At 31.1% G+C, this 14,382-nt stretch overlaps 1 protein-coding gene across 4 annotated transcripts; it reads right to left on the bottom strand.

Moving 5' to 3' along the window:
- Positions 1 to 2,365: 2,365 nt before the first annotated feature.
- Positions 2,366 to 13,900, bottom strand: Smox (Smad on X). 4 transcript variants are annotated; one of them, XM_040726395.2, is made up of 6 exons: positions 13,416 to 13,900; positions 11,803 to 12,298; positions 7,208 to 7,606; positions 5,774 to 6,132; positions 5,071 to 5,257; positions 2,366 to 4,992 (listed from the first exon to the last, which is right to left on the bottom strand). In XM_040726395.2, the coding sequence occupies exons 2-6, from the start codon at positions 12,031 to 12,033 to the stop codon at positions 4,705 to 4,707; spliced, it is 1,464 nt and encodes a 487-aa protein (XP_040582329.1). In that variant the 5' UTR covers positions 12,034 to 12,298; positions 13,416 to 13,900; the 3' UTR covers positions 2,366 to 4,704. The 4 variants fall into 4 exon arrangements, with proteins under 4 accessions (XP_040582329.1, XP_040582322.1, XP_040582336.1 ...); XM_040726388.2 differs by having other exon boundaries at positions 13,700 to 13,900; XM_040726402.2 differs by lacking the exon at positions 13,416 to 13,900 and adding an exon at positions 12,353 to 12,538.
- Between the last annotated feature and the right edge of the window lie 482 nt (positions 13,901 to 14,382).

Below are 14,382 nucleotides of genomic sequence, written 5' to 3'. Positions count from 1 at the left end.
CTAATCATCTATGTTCAAAAAATTTATGGAGAAATACACGGGTAAACCTATCCCTTCCCAAGGAACCATCTTTAAATTAATGGAGGATGTTGGTAGTGATGTCATTTATAGAAATACCCCCATAGTAAATTATGAATTGTGTTGAGATAATTTTCAGCATGTTTTGAGTCATCCACACCAAATTACGATCAAAGATAACAGTAAAATGTATAAAATATTTACTCATTTCGAAATGGAACTCTGAATTTTCTATCATCTAACAGTAAGTATTCAATTTTTTTAAAATCTAACAATAAAATATAATTCTATTTTAGATAAACATATCAAGAATTATGATACACAACTCATTAAATGGTAAAAAAAAAAGCTTAAATGTTCATAACAACGGGGGTAGTAGCTTTGGATGGTTCGCAACTAGTTTGTCCGGCACTAGTTTCTTCACTTTAAGACTTGGATATGATCATTAGATTTTCCAATATTACAGTCAATAAATATTACTTTTTTATCAGTTAAGGATTAGCTATGGTTGATAAGCTCCAGGAAATAGTGTTCAGAAAACTCATAAAAGGCAAAAACAACTGCTTAAATGGTCACAACAACAGTGGTAGTTGCATTATAAATCATGAGTAAAGTTGATAATCCTGTAGAGAAAAACGCCTGCAAGGAGAAGAATAAATTATAAATACAGAATATTGAAATAATAGATTGATCCAAATAATATTTCTCGTTCTGACATCGGAATTCAGTTAAATATGGCATAACTTTAAGTTACTAAACACAAGTCAGACGTGGAGTTTATTCAAAAAGAGCATCACCCTTTTTTCCTAACGTGGAAGTGGCAATATACAATTGTGCACCGAATAGATATATCTCTATCGATGAGATCTAAATAATTATTAATAATAAAGTAAATGTCAAAATCATAAAATTAGACAATAAATATACTAATAAAAAAACTGTTGGAATTAAATCCATCCTAAAGATTTAGTGCAAAAGCTAATTATGTTGTAATATCCAGCGATAGTACTCCTTATTAAGGGCATCCAAAAAGATCCCCCCCTCCGTTATTTATGCTTGCATAACAGCATACTATTATCATGAAGGATACGTACAATTGCTAATTATAAGTCATGAGTCACGACTCATGTTCCACAGATTCTAGGAAGTGTGTTTATCAAACTGTTACCTGACGACGCTTGCAATATAAGGTTGTGCCAGCCAATTAGCTGTAATTAATATTCTTCAAAAATTGACAAGAAAGCTACCTTTTCTGATGTCCAAAGGGCTAAAATAGTTACGTTATACCAATAAAACTATTTTGAGGGCGAAATTGCCGTTAATATATGCTGTATCAGGAGAGCTATTCACAATGCCATCAGTATTTTTTGCAAAATGTGAGATTTATATGAAGAGAAAGAGAGCAGTGCGCCCAATGAAAACGTACAGGAGAGATGACGCCATGATAAGATCTCCCAGTAGTTCCTGCAAAAAAAAAAAAAAAAACACTTATTTATTCGAAAAGGGTGTAAAGATAGTATCAGCATTATTTCACGTCGTCTGGCGAAACCCCGTCATATTTTTTTGAAATATTCTGAAATGCATTCCTTTTCTGCTAAAAATAAGAAAATATCCCAGGTTGTTTTAAACTTTTGCAAATGACAGCATTTTAAAAATGATGAAATCGGCGGAAAAGACACAAATATTTACTTTAAATATATCAATTAAAAAATATAACTTATCAACTCCTTTAAAAAAAAATAGATTCGAGTACCAAATCACAGACTTCAAATTTATTGTTTTCATTTTATCCTCCTATTCATAATGTGGGGGCTGCTGCAAACTTAGTGCCCTTAGGCCGACCTAGAATTCAGTCCGTTGAAATTAATACTGCAAAAATGCATTCTATTAACTCAAAGGGTTTCATTTTGAATATGAGATATTCAAAATGAGAGATTCCCTCATATATTATTTTTGTACTTCTCAATAACAAAACTAAGTTATATTCTATTAAAGAGTCACAACGATCAATATTTTCCTTACAAGAATTTACACACCAAGAACATTATTCTTCTTTTATCACATTTTCATCATTCACTAACAATTATTGTAAATAATATCTCATTTACTCAATTAGCGTTAACATACTATTACATACTATGATAATACCTTAAATTAAAAATATAATGATTATGGAATATTCCTACATCAAGTTGTATTAATAATTTAATATCATTACTACAGACTTGAGCATACCTAACTTAAATTTAAGTTTCTTTTATCATAAACATTAAGCATTACATTTTTAAATTAAGAGTAAAATTGAAAATACCCTTTTTATTTTTTTAAAAGAAAGAAAAACCAACAATTTAAATAATGAATTATAAAAATCCCTTTCAGATCTTTATTCAACGAATTCCTCCATCAATGTTTGAACGCCTATAAATTCCTCTTTAACTCAATTATATAATAATAAATATATATACTATTATTAAATCAAAAAATTCCAACATAAAAAAAACCACAATCCTGGTAAAAACAAATATTTTTTTTTTTTTTAAATAATCATGACAAAGATTGAAACAATGATATATTATTATACAAAAAAAAGAAGAAAAAGTGATTTTAAAATCTCGTGATATCACCAAAAATATATGTATGTATATATTGCACATCCTGGAGGAGGGGGGGGGGAGGACTTGATTAAGTAAGTAAGACTTTAGTATTATAGTGATTATTTGGAAGACAAAACAAAGAGGAGAAAAAAAATTATATCTTTTTATAGGAATATATATTTGTTGTGTACAAGTTGTAACTTGTATAAGCAGATTGTACAAGTTAATATTTCTATGTTTTATAACGTCCTATTCAAGTATAACATTTGTTTACTAACCATTTCATTTTGATCTATAAATATGTCTTATTTCGTATGTATTTACGAGTAATATAACTGTGGACATTTGAACTTTATAGTGTGCCACAGATTACTAACAAAAAGTTAAAAAAGAAAATACAGCATGAGTTTATTGAGAAATGTAAGAAATAATTAATTAATGTTAGCATTATGCTCGCCACAAATACCGACAGTCAATTATTTATTTAAAGTGATTCATCTCATTTTTAGGTTGCAACTTGTACACAACATATATAAAATAAATAAATTGATTTACAATATAAAAAGAGATATTTTGCAGTCATTGTTGGGGGAGGGGTAAAAATGAAGTGCCAGTAGTGAACGACCGATCCAACAAACAAAAAAGAAGGTATACAATAACAAAAGGGTAATTCTAAATGCAAATTATATATATAATTAGGAGGAATAATAATGGCGTCATAATTAATTAATCATCATCGTCTCAAGACGGCAGTTTGCTTTTCCAATAAACTTCTTTTTTTTTTTTTTAAAGATACATATACAATCACAAAATGATATTATTATAATATTATATAAATTCAACATGTAATTCATTTTGCAATCAGTTCATAACATAATGTTGCGTGTATATAGTTAGGTATAGATATAATAATATTGTAGATAAGAGGTAGTTAATAAGTAGACCATATCATTAATTATAATAAAGTGTGTGTTTGTTGTATGCTCTTAATACACTCACACAAATATCTACTCTACAAACTAATCATTTATTAGTCACAAAAAAAAAACACATTTTTATATTAAAAAATAATAATTATAACATATTACTATGATAAGCAGTCTTTAAAGTTGTTTTTGCATGAAGAAAAAAAAACCAAAAAAACGAAAAAAAAAATCATGAGTCGATGTTTAAGGGAGGAACAAATAGGGCGGGAGAGGGAAGGGAAATAAGTACAATTTTTTTTCCGTTCTTACAAAACCTTGATGAAAATTCATTATTAAAATAAAATATGTCATTATCATAAATATATATATATATATATGTAGTGTATAATAGTGTACTATCAGTATTATTACATTGTACTCAGAAACAAAAATAATATGTAACCATAAAATAAGAATAATAATAATAATAGCGATAGTAGAATACCCGAAATAAATTAATTAATTCATTAAATATTTATCATCATTCTGACTTGATACAGAAGATACCCGATAGATTCTTTTTTTCTTTTTTTTTTTTAATCTTTCTTTTCATTCTAAAAAATATAAGATATAGAAATAATAATAGAAAATAGTCAAAAGTAACTTTTATCTTTTTTTTTCTAAATAAAAAAACACAATAATTAATAACAATCTATCTTATGATTACTTAGTCATCTGTATATATATATAAGTAATTCTCTTTCTACAAAAAAAAACCTATCAAGGATAGAAATAATTATTATTTCCGACACCCTCTCTATCTTTTTTTTTCTTCTTCTTTTTTTTTTTTAACCCGTGCGTCAAATTAATTATCAGTCACAAATATATTCTCTCGTTTTGTAATTAATATTAAGTGGTAGTTGTCGCTATCTTGAAGAAGAACAATATGAGATTTTGGGAAAAATAATTAATTAATTATAGTACAGAATGATAAACGAAAGGTGTGGTGGTATAATAAGTAAGTAAGGAAGTAAAAAATTGTAACCGCACACACAGATCATATCCCATCATCATTTACTGAGCCCATTATTTTCTTCATTCAATCAACACATTGATGATGACGACAACGACGACGACTAACCAATCAACAACTAATTATCTAGCCATCCATTCACTATAAAGTCCATTTAGGACATGGATGAGCATCGAATACTGGGAGAACCCATTTGAGTAAGAACTCGATCCAGCCACTGGAGTGGACCATTGAGATGAAGTTCTATCCAACAAGGAGTGGATGTAACGGTTTGGCGACGATACTCAGCACCCCAACCCTTTACAAAACTCATTCGAATCGTGCACATGCGAGTTAATTGATACACGGCCTCGAATCCTTGATTGACTGACAATGAAAGTAATGACGCAAACTCTTGATTATTGAAAATTTTCAAATTGCATCCTGGTGGGATTTTGCAGACCTGGAAGAGTTTTAATTATTATTTGATTTAAGAGTATTGTATGTGACCTGTATGTATAGAGAGGAAAAACAAACTTACTGTGGCTGGATGCCATCCATAGCGCTGATTACAATTAGGAGACTGAACGAAAATAGAAGACTCTGATAAGCACTCTGCAAATACTTCTCCTCCGATATAATACAGGCGAACTCCTTTCCCGATGTGTCTCCTCGTTTGCTCTACAACCGTATTTCTATTCACATTTGACAAAAGGCCCAGACAGAATCTGTTTGATCAAAATAATAATAGGGGATCGCATGTTTTTAGTAACTCGCTTGAAAATGATTAGAATAAAAGTATTGGGAATTAAGCCTAAACATATATATGATATATGGAATACATATCCAAGTCATGGCTCATGGAAAAGAAAAAAAGGTTCTCTAGACGTCTAGGTCAGATGCATTTTGAGAAAGTTTTTCCAACTCTACATTTTACAACTACACTCTCTCTTTCTTTCTCTTCTTTCCCTCTCCCCCTCTTCCCTTTAAACTGATTGAGAGAGGAAGCTAGAGAAAAAAAAATATCAATTCCATGACTGTGTAACATTAAGAATGTGTTCCAAGTAATTAACAACCGCTGGGAGAGGAGTTTGTTTGAGTCTCCATAAAGAAATGACCCCTTCATTTATTTGTAAATGAACACAAAATATTTAAGAGAGAGAGAGTGTAAAAAACTATTTTCAAAGAGCTGGAGGTATCTTAAGTAGGTTTTAATTAATGCAGAAATGGATTGTGGAGCCTACCTGTCAGCATTAGAAGGATCCGTGAATCCATCAACAGTGATTGAGGGCTGAGATGCATGAAAAGTTTCTCCAACTCGAGTATTGAGTTCATAATATGATATGGCGCACCAAAAGGCAGGTTCACAGTACATGACGGGCTCAGCTTCCACAGGTGGACTCGGACTCATTCGAATGTTACCTCTCCCTGGAGCTGGAGATGGAAAATCTGTGGAGGAGGAACATGGGCTTGTAGGTTCACCTTCATCCGTCATATAACCGGGAGGAGGTGTCTCTGTAATGGGGAAACCAGTGTTGTCTGGAACTGCATTTGCCAGCTCCTCCAGACAAGGGAGATGCTCAGTTGCTGACTCCAAAGATATCTGAAGGACAAAAGAGAAGGAAAGATTAGATACAAAATATAAGTGACATACATATAGATAAACACTATTGGGGTTATGTCAAACTTGTACATACAATAATAATATTAATATTATACACGTAGGTATACACTCGTATATATACATATATATAATAAGTGTTTGGTAAAACATCTGACTCAGCAAAATGATTGCTTTTTTTATGATTGAGGGAATGAATATATATATAAATATATCAAATTTCATATAAATTAGCTTTATAGAGAGTTATTATACATAGAGGAATGATTCTAAAGTAGGTTCCTCCACCACCTACCTATTAGAAAAACATATAAAAAAGAAAGAATCACACAAAAAATGATAAAAATAACTCTACTAAAAGGGAGTCATAGTCTATAGATATAAATGATGTAACAATGATTTTAATGAGTGGTAGATAGTAGAGAAAGGATACGTAGAACTATTCCTCTAATATAGTACTCTTACAGATTTCCTAATGATAAAAAAAAGCCCCATGAAGGGGAAACAAAACATGCCTCATGTTTGTGATGCCACGGATGATTATTACAAGAAGAACAACAACAACAACTACTACTACTACAAGCATTGTAATTGGTATTCATACTGTCTCATCATATTATATATATAAATGAACAACAAATATATATATAAATGAAGAAAAAAACCTCACTCCAACAATCACACAAATACACGAAATAATACAATAACGACTGCACAGCTCCATTCAACTGGCCTGAAGTTACATTATTATTATTATTATTATTATTGTATGTAACTAGTAACAAAATACGCCTGAATTCCTCAACTTTTTTTTAAATTCTTCGGTCATAAAAACACTGCATACAATACAATGTGTATACATATGTATTATGTATACAACACACTCACACGTGCGCAATCGGGTGCGAGAATGGAAAAAGAAAGAAACTGCTGGAGGAACATAGTACATAATATACAATAAATAATATGTAATTGAGATTATGGTAGCCACGACTCCGCCTCCCCCTCAGCACATTGTAACTATTCAATAGTAGTTAAATAAATAATCAAAAATAACCTCAGTTGTATGAGTAAGTTGGTCCTGCTGCTGATGGTGAAGCTGCTGCTGCTGTTGAGGTGGTAGCGGAGGGGGTTGTAGGGCATTGGTTTGTTGTTGTTGTTGTTGCTGCTGCTGCTGTAATTGCTGTTGTTGTTGATGATGATTATTGGTGTTGTTGTTGCTGTTAACATTTTGTTGTTGTTGCTGATTACTTTTATTGACGGGAACGTAGACGGCAGGAAGGGAGGGTGGATCCACTTTTGTGTAGTGATAGGGATTGACACACACTTCTTCTCGTCGTAAATGAAAAGCATAGAGACAATGCTCAACGGGTTTTAATTCATGGTGAGATTGAAGGTCAGGAAATCGCCAAAGACGACAATATATTACGTGAGGAAGACCTTTCTTTTGTGACACCTAGAATGAAAAGAGAGAGAGATGGAAATATAATAAAGTTCAAGTTAAACGTGGCATATTTAAGGATAGTTACTCAGTTACCGTTAACTAAAATATACTTTACTTCTGGATAAAAGAAACTAAAATACATGCAGAGGTGCTCTTTTATACATTACTCAAGAAAGGCCTTAATACTATGTATGTTCCTTTGGCATAACCATGAGCTTGAAAGGAGCCCAAAAGAAATCTCAGGACTCGAAAAAAATATTCAAGGACCCGAATTGGACTCCAGGAAAATATTTAGAAACATGGGCTTGCAGTATTAAGGATTTTTTCCCACCTCTGTTTCGAAGTGAGATACTCTCAGGTTCTTAGCAATGATCAGGGATACTTATTACAACGACAGATCTGTTGACTTATAAATGTAGGAATCTTCTAGAAGTATTATATTTTTATTTGGCGGTATTATGACAGCTAACGATAATTGTATGAGTAGATGCTACTACTCCATGTAAATATACAATTGTAAGAAGTTATAAATTATTTCCCTTCAAAATTGAATGATCTACGATTAAATTCTCTATCTTTTTTTCAACGGATGTCCTATTAATTAGAAAGACTTTTCAATTAACTATCTATTTTTGGCCAGCTCTTATAAAATTATTACGATTATAACTTAATGAAGTCAATATCCCAATATGCATGTAAATAGAGGAAAATATAAATTAATTCATATTTAAGGGCTAATTGTGCACAAGGCAGTACATCAAATCAGTAAATATGGGATTTCAAACAATGTATACATAAACTCTTATTTATTACTTGTATAAGCCTGGAGCTTTCTCTTTTTTAATTTTGTGTTTTTTTTATTAATTAAAAACATGCATAAAATAAATAAAATTCAATTGGTCTTATTTTTAGTTAATAACTTCGTTTATGTTTATCCTCCATATATAATAAATGTAATCAAAAAAAACTCCATTAATTATATGCATACTAATTGTATCTCTGTTTACAAAAAAGAAAAAACAGCAACCACGGAACTTTCCCAAGTTTAATGCCCTTTGCGAAAGAGGAGAGTTAAATGAACATATAACAAGAAAAGTAATTTGCATAAGACGCAGACTTTTGCTTAAATGGGTCATAATAATACAAACACGTCATGCAAACTTGCATTTTTTTAAAAGATAATAAATAAATTATCAATAAAATGCGACTATTTAATTTTCAAAAAGTGCAAGTCATCATTACTTCAAAATGGTAGAACATATATAATCACATTTTATAGCTCAGATCTAGACATATTAAATGTACATTTTATTATTGCAAATTTAATAATTGTTATATTCTACTCTTTAACAATAAGAGTCTGCACGGCCAGATAAACTAAAAAAAAAGTAATGACACATTCCTTCTTTAAACCATCGGGCAAAAAAGAAAAGAAAAAAAAAGATTTCACCTGTTAAACATGATTTAAATCATGACATTTTATCTCTATAGAAGAGTTACATACAAAAAAAAAAAAACACTTTTTCACAGCCGATGATCGAATTGGAATTTTATAGCATTAAAATTATCATATTAAATTTAACCAAATAAAGGAGTAGAAATTGTAGATTTAAAATATTGAGAAAAGAACTCTTGTATAATACAGGTCAACTATAATGATCATCTCATCTTTTGGCTTTTTGTATGTAAAATCTTTTTTTTTTTTATTAAGTATAGTTTAAGTATGAATATATTTATTAATGATGCCCAGATTGGCTATTTTTGAATCTCCAGGTCCCACATCTTTTGGATCCTATAACCCGCAACATTTTATTATATTTGCCTACTATAGAAAACTTCACTTAATTATTTCTTAGCCTACATACACTCATGGATACATTTTATTTCAATGTATGCAATTAAAATTTAGGAGTGCATTTACAATTTTGTAAATTATTGTACTTTTGAACTCACAATTAAAGTCTTAAAAAAAAATATTTTTTTAGCGTAACGTAACGATTTTAAAATAAATCCTTATACCCCCCCCCCTTCTCCCTCACACACAATTTATATAATAACTCGTAACTGTTTTGTTCAATTGTAGTTTGAAAAGTGTATCCTAACATCAAAATTCAAGGTTACCTTTTCTACATTTGAAAAATGTGTGGGATATTAACAAGAGAAAGGGTGGATTTGCATTAATTTCTAGTCTATTGTGCGAGACTTTAAGAGCCATGGAATTGTGAATTTTTGGAATTTTTTGGTTAGTAAGAAATATGATATTCTAGGCGATGAACGAACAAATTTGTGTTGGAACTGCAGATTGAAAATACACAGCCCAAACTATCAGTACTTCGTACATCACTAGTATATTCAAGGATGAGCTTAAAAGTTTTCGACCTCAAAGTGAAGATAGCACTTTTTAAATAAAAGCTAGCCCCATCTAAAGCTTTAAACCCTTTAGTCACATCTATCTAGCATCTGTTGACACTTATTGACAAAAGTTACAGCCATTTTGGACGCGCAGTTGTTCCGTAGCAATAGTTTGAGTGAGTCTTTTTGTAAGAATAAATTCTGATTTTTTTTTTTTCAACAATGTCTCGTTGTAACTCCAAATAGAACTCGGCGTTTTTCTCTGCAAAATAATTGTTCACAAGACACTTTGCTTTTGGTTAAATTAATTCGGGTTTGATTGACTTAGATATGTCAAATTTTAACACAACAAACCTTTATATGTCTGCTATTGTTTTAATCTGTTTAAAGGTTACACTTTTAAAAACAAGTATTTAATGACAGTTCAATAATACTCCATTTTGTCCATTTTCACAAAACCCTCATATCAACTCACTCAAACGACTGTTATATAACAACTGCTCGTCCAAAATGGCTGAATTTTTGGTGAGATGATAGATGGATGTGGAAGGCCTTAATTTACGAATGATGCTATCTTCAAGTTGAGGTCGAAAACTTTTCAAGGCACCCTCATATTTGATAGACATTTGGTAAAATTCAGGAGCCTCAAAAGAAAGTAATCATCATCACAATAATAGTAAAGCGATTAAATAATAACTGTACTGTTATTCAAGGAGGGACAGTGGCGTACTGCATATACTTATATACTAGATAGTCATAATGGATGATGATGATAAGAATGTTATCTCATTAGTATTCTATACGTAGGTTATGAAATGTCCCTTGAACTCTCATTTTTTAGAGAAACTAACAGCACACCAACATCAAAATTGTTGGATGTATGTACACCGAGTGGGTCGTTCTGAGGGTGTATGATCAACTTTTTCGAATTAAAACGAATGTTACCCAAAAAAAAAACATAATAAATAAATGTATTTTTCATATAAATTATTTTTTTTGTATTGTTGACTAGCGATTGTAAAGACGAGATCAACCTAATTATTTATTAGGTATTGATGATGAATAATCTTCATCATAGAAATAAATAAAATATGAATGTTTGGCACTTTATGCATGAAGATAAAAAAGAATACAATAAGTAACAGAAAATACAAAATTTAATTTGTGGTACATATACTTTTTTTTTAATAGGAACAAAACTTGAAGCATTTGATTATTATAGATTAAAAATAATAAGTCAAGTAAATGGTCAGGAATGTAATTTCTGTTTATAAATGGGGTGAATGGGAAAAAATAAGAAAAAAATCCACCAAATATATATACATCAAGATTCAACTGAATTGAGAACCTCCAAAATATATTTAACCCTCCTGAAATTTGTCATGGAAGTTTTTCATAGCTCATACAAATTTACAAATACTCCCAATAATCGATTTCTAAAATTTGAATTTTCGACACACTAATGCACACCGTACATAATATGTGTACATATTGTAAATACAACAAAATATGTACTCTAACGGGATTAAGGGTAACAAAATATTCAGAATTTAACCAAGCAACCAATCATCTGAAGGGGTGACGATGATACTACAGGAGGAGGAAACTATTATGTGTGTGTATATATATATATATATAACATATGTAGGCAAGGGAATTATAATAGTAAATATATATATAAAATACCTGTCTTAAGGACCCTTTTTCCCTACTTTTACAACTATATATTCTTCCTTAAATAAGGAAGAAAGGAACAACTTAACGGTTTTTAACTTAACACACTGATCTTGATCTCTTCAAATAATAATAATAAACACAATAATAATAGAAGTTGAAGGAGGAAGACAGAAACTTACTTGAAGTCTTCCATCGAGAGATCGGGCAATTGTAACACACTTAGTTTTAGTATCCTGAGTGGAAATTGCTTTCTCCAACTCATCCACTGTCCCATTTTTCTTTAATTTCTTAACTAGGGATTTTACAGCTTTCTCAGACCACTTTTCTTCTTGTTCATTCTTTGATTCTCCTTTTCTCCAACCGAGGAGTCTTTTGACTATCGGTGGAGTAAAGGGAAGCATTGAGGACATATTAACACGAACGTTGTATATAAATATTTTTATGAATGTATGTATGAATAGGTAGAATGTTATATATCTCTAAAGACAAAATGAGGGAAACAAGGCTTTAGATTCAGACCCAATGTTGAATATTTTCTCCTTTAAGGGTGGCTGTGCATATTTGGAAGGCATCTGATGTATATGGACCAAGGTGCTTTTGAAGTAATTGCTGTTAAGATATCCATTAAGGAAGAAGGAGGGTGATTATAATAATAGTTGGCTGATTGGACCAATCCTGCAATAAATAAACGTTTATATTACAAATATGTGTGTGTTATAATTTATATACTAAATAAAGTAAGTTATTAATCTCTATGTACAGGAAATATACGATTACACCGTACGTAAACATTCATAAGAATATTTTTCCTTTTTTGTTATTATATTTTTTTCACTAAGTATGAGAATCAGGTTACTGAATTGTTAATTATTAGAATAATAATAAATGTGCTAATCAACGCACACTCTTAAATATGCTTCAATTTTAATAAATAGCATGATACCAGCTTTTTCAAAGACGTAATAATGATAACATACGCATAGAAAAGTCGCTTAGTAACAACTAGTCTGTAATAGTTGCTCCATTCATAATACAAAAACCTATGTCCCATGTATAGGTATAATATTTTTCCCTGACGCCTATATGTATGTAGTAAGTAAATATTATATTGATTGCATTTCTTGAAGAGAATGAGAGAGAGAGAAAGAGGAGGCTTCACCTCATCCCACTCATCTTCCTTTGAAAAATATATAAAAACAATCCCTACTAAAGAACAATCCACATCTTAAGAAAGTTGAGGAATCTTCATCTTTTGAAATGAATAAATAAATTGCAACAAAATTGTTTGGAAACGCTGAGAAGAGATGCCTCCTATAAAAATACACTTAAAAACTTAGGGTGTGAGCTTTCTTCATTTAATGAAAACAAATCCAAGCTTTCTCAAATAGAAAATAATTTGGTAGTCGTTTTTAGCTATATGATATATATATCTTGTTACTTATATATATGTAGTTAATTTATGTAAGAAGAAATACGAGGAATAAGTCATGTAAAATTAGGGGAAATGACTTTTAAAGTAGAAAAAGAAATAGAGAGAGAGAAGGAAAAAAGGAGAATAAAAGGCTCTGTGTGTCGATATGGAGGCAAGTCTCTTGACCTGCTAGAGGGTAGTAGTAGATGACGTCACACAAGAAGGAGACCGACCCAGCAGCACACAGCAGGAGGAGAAAGAAGTAGAAAGAAAGAAAAGGAAACAAACAAGGAATAAGCAGTGAGATGAGGAAGGAAGGAATTTAAAAGATGGCGCATGCCTAGAAATAAACAGTCACCAAATCCTTCTTGGACTCCTTACTTGCAAGATGGATTTTATTCACATAAATATGCAAACTCATCATATCATCATATTGATGAGACCATGGCAAAAACATAGCCATTTCCTCCCTGTTAAACACTTGTTCTTCTTTGCAAACCAGATTTGTTATGATATTGAAGACATGATGAACTTATGGGCCTGCGTTTGCGGTACAGGGGTCATGGGCGGTCATTTGGGCGAGCCTTTATTTTTATTGAAGGAATAAACATCGCACGCCTAAATTCTCTTTATTCAAAGCTCAATTAATCCTCTTGAATACGTACCCTTTGTGTCCTGCTCCTGCTGGGTTCGTTACTAAAAACTTTTCTAAATGGCCTTTCACACTTCAATCTATGTACTTAAAGCACAAAATGAATTTAATAAAATGGCTACACATGAATGTTCGTCCCCCATAGAAAAAACTAAAATATTAAATAAATTCTATCCGGCGTGGATGTCCCTCCCCGTAAACCAGATTGGAGACTAAAGAAAAAAAAGTAATAGTTACAATATAGTTTTTGAGTGCGGGTAGAGGAACATTAAATGACGTGCGCTCTTTTTTCTTTTTTTCATTACTATTACCCGGTTCGAGGTAGAATGGCCACATAGATTTTGAGGCTGATTTTGGCTGATATTACCGTAACAATAATAATAATAATGCAACAATGTCCTGAGAATTCTTTTACTCTGCATGAAAAAAAAAAACGCGCCAGAAACGCATACTCGCAAAAAAAATACTAACGCTGCATTATTTAATGTAGATGGCGTTTCAGTTCCAAGTATGTCACAGCATAGTAATAATAATATTGAACTCGTCTAAAATAGGGGAGGGAACGGAAGATGGTAATAAGTAATAGTAATAAGTACAATGTCAATAACAAAGTCTTAGGAGACACTAGCGCTCTTAGCGCTAGAGTCGCATATGGTCACGTCAACTGTTGTATAAATTATAGAATATAATACAAAA

This window comes from Lepeophtheirus salmonis, chromosome 1 (assembly GCF_016086655.4).
Source record: "Lepeophtheirus salmonis chromosome 1, UVic_Lsal_1.4, whole genome shotgun sequence".
In the NCBI taxonomy this organism is placed as follows: domain Eukaryota; kingdom Metazoa; phylum Arthropoda; class Copepoda; order Siphonostomatoida; family Caligidae; genus Lepeophtheirus; species Lepeophtheirus salmonis.
This window is presented reverse-complemented; position numbering and strand designations above follow the sequence as displayed.

What these genes read in the sequence shown, in the direction of transcription:
- Smox (XM_040726395.2), bottom strand. Translation starts at nt 12,033, where the DNA reads ATGTCCTCAATGCTTCCCTTTACTCCACCGATAGTCAAAAGACTCCTC. An exon ending in CTCTCGATGGAAGACTTCAA is followed by an intron (nt 7,607 to 11,802) that starts GTAAGTTTCTGT and finishes TTTTCATTCTAG; the next exon opens with GTGTCACAAAAGAAAGGTCT. An exon ending in AACTTACTCATACAACTGAG is followed by an intron (nt 6,133 to 7,207) that starts GTTATTTTTGAT and finishes TTTGTCCTTCAG; the next exon opens with ATATCTTTGGAGTCAGCAAC.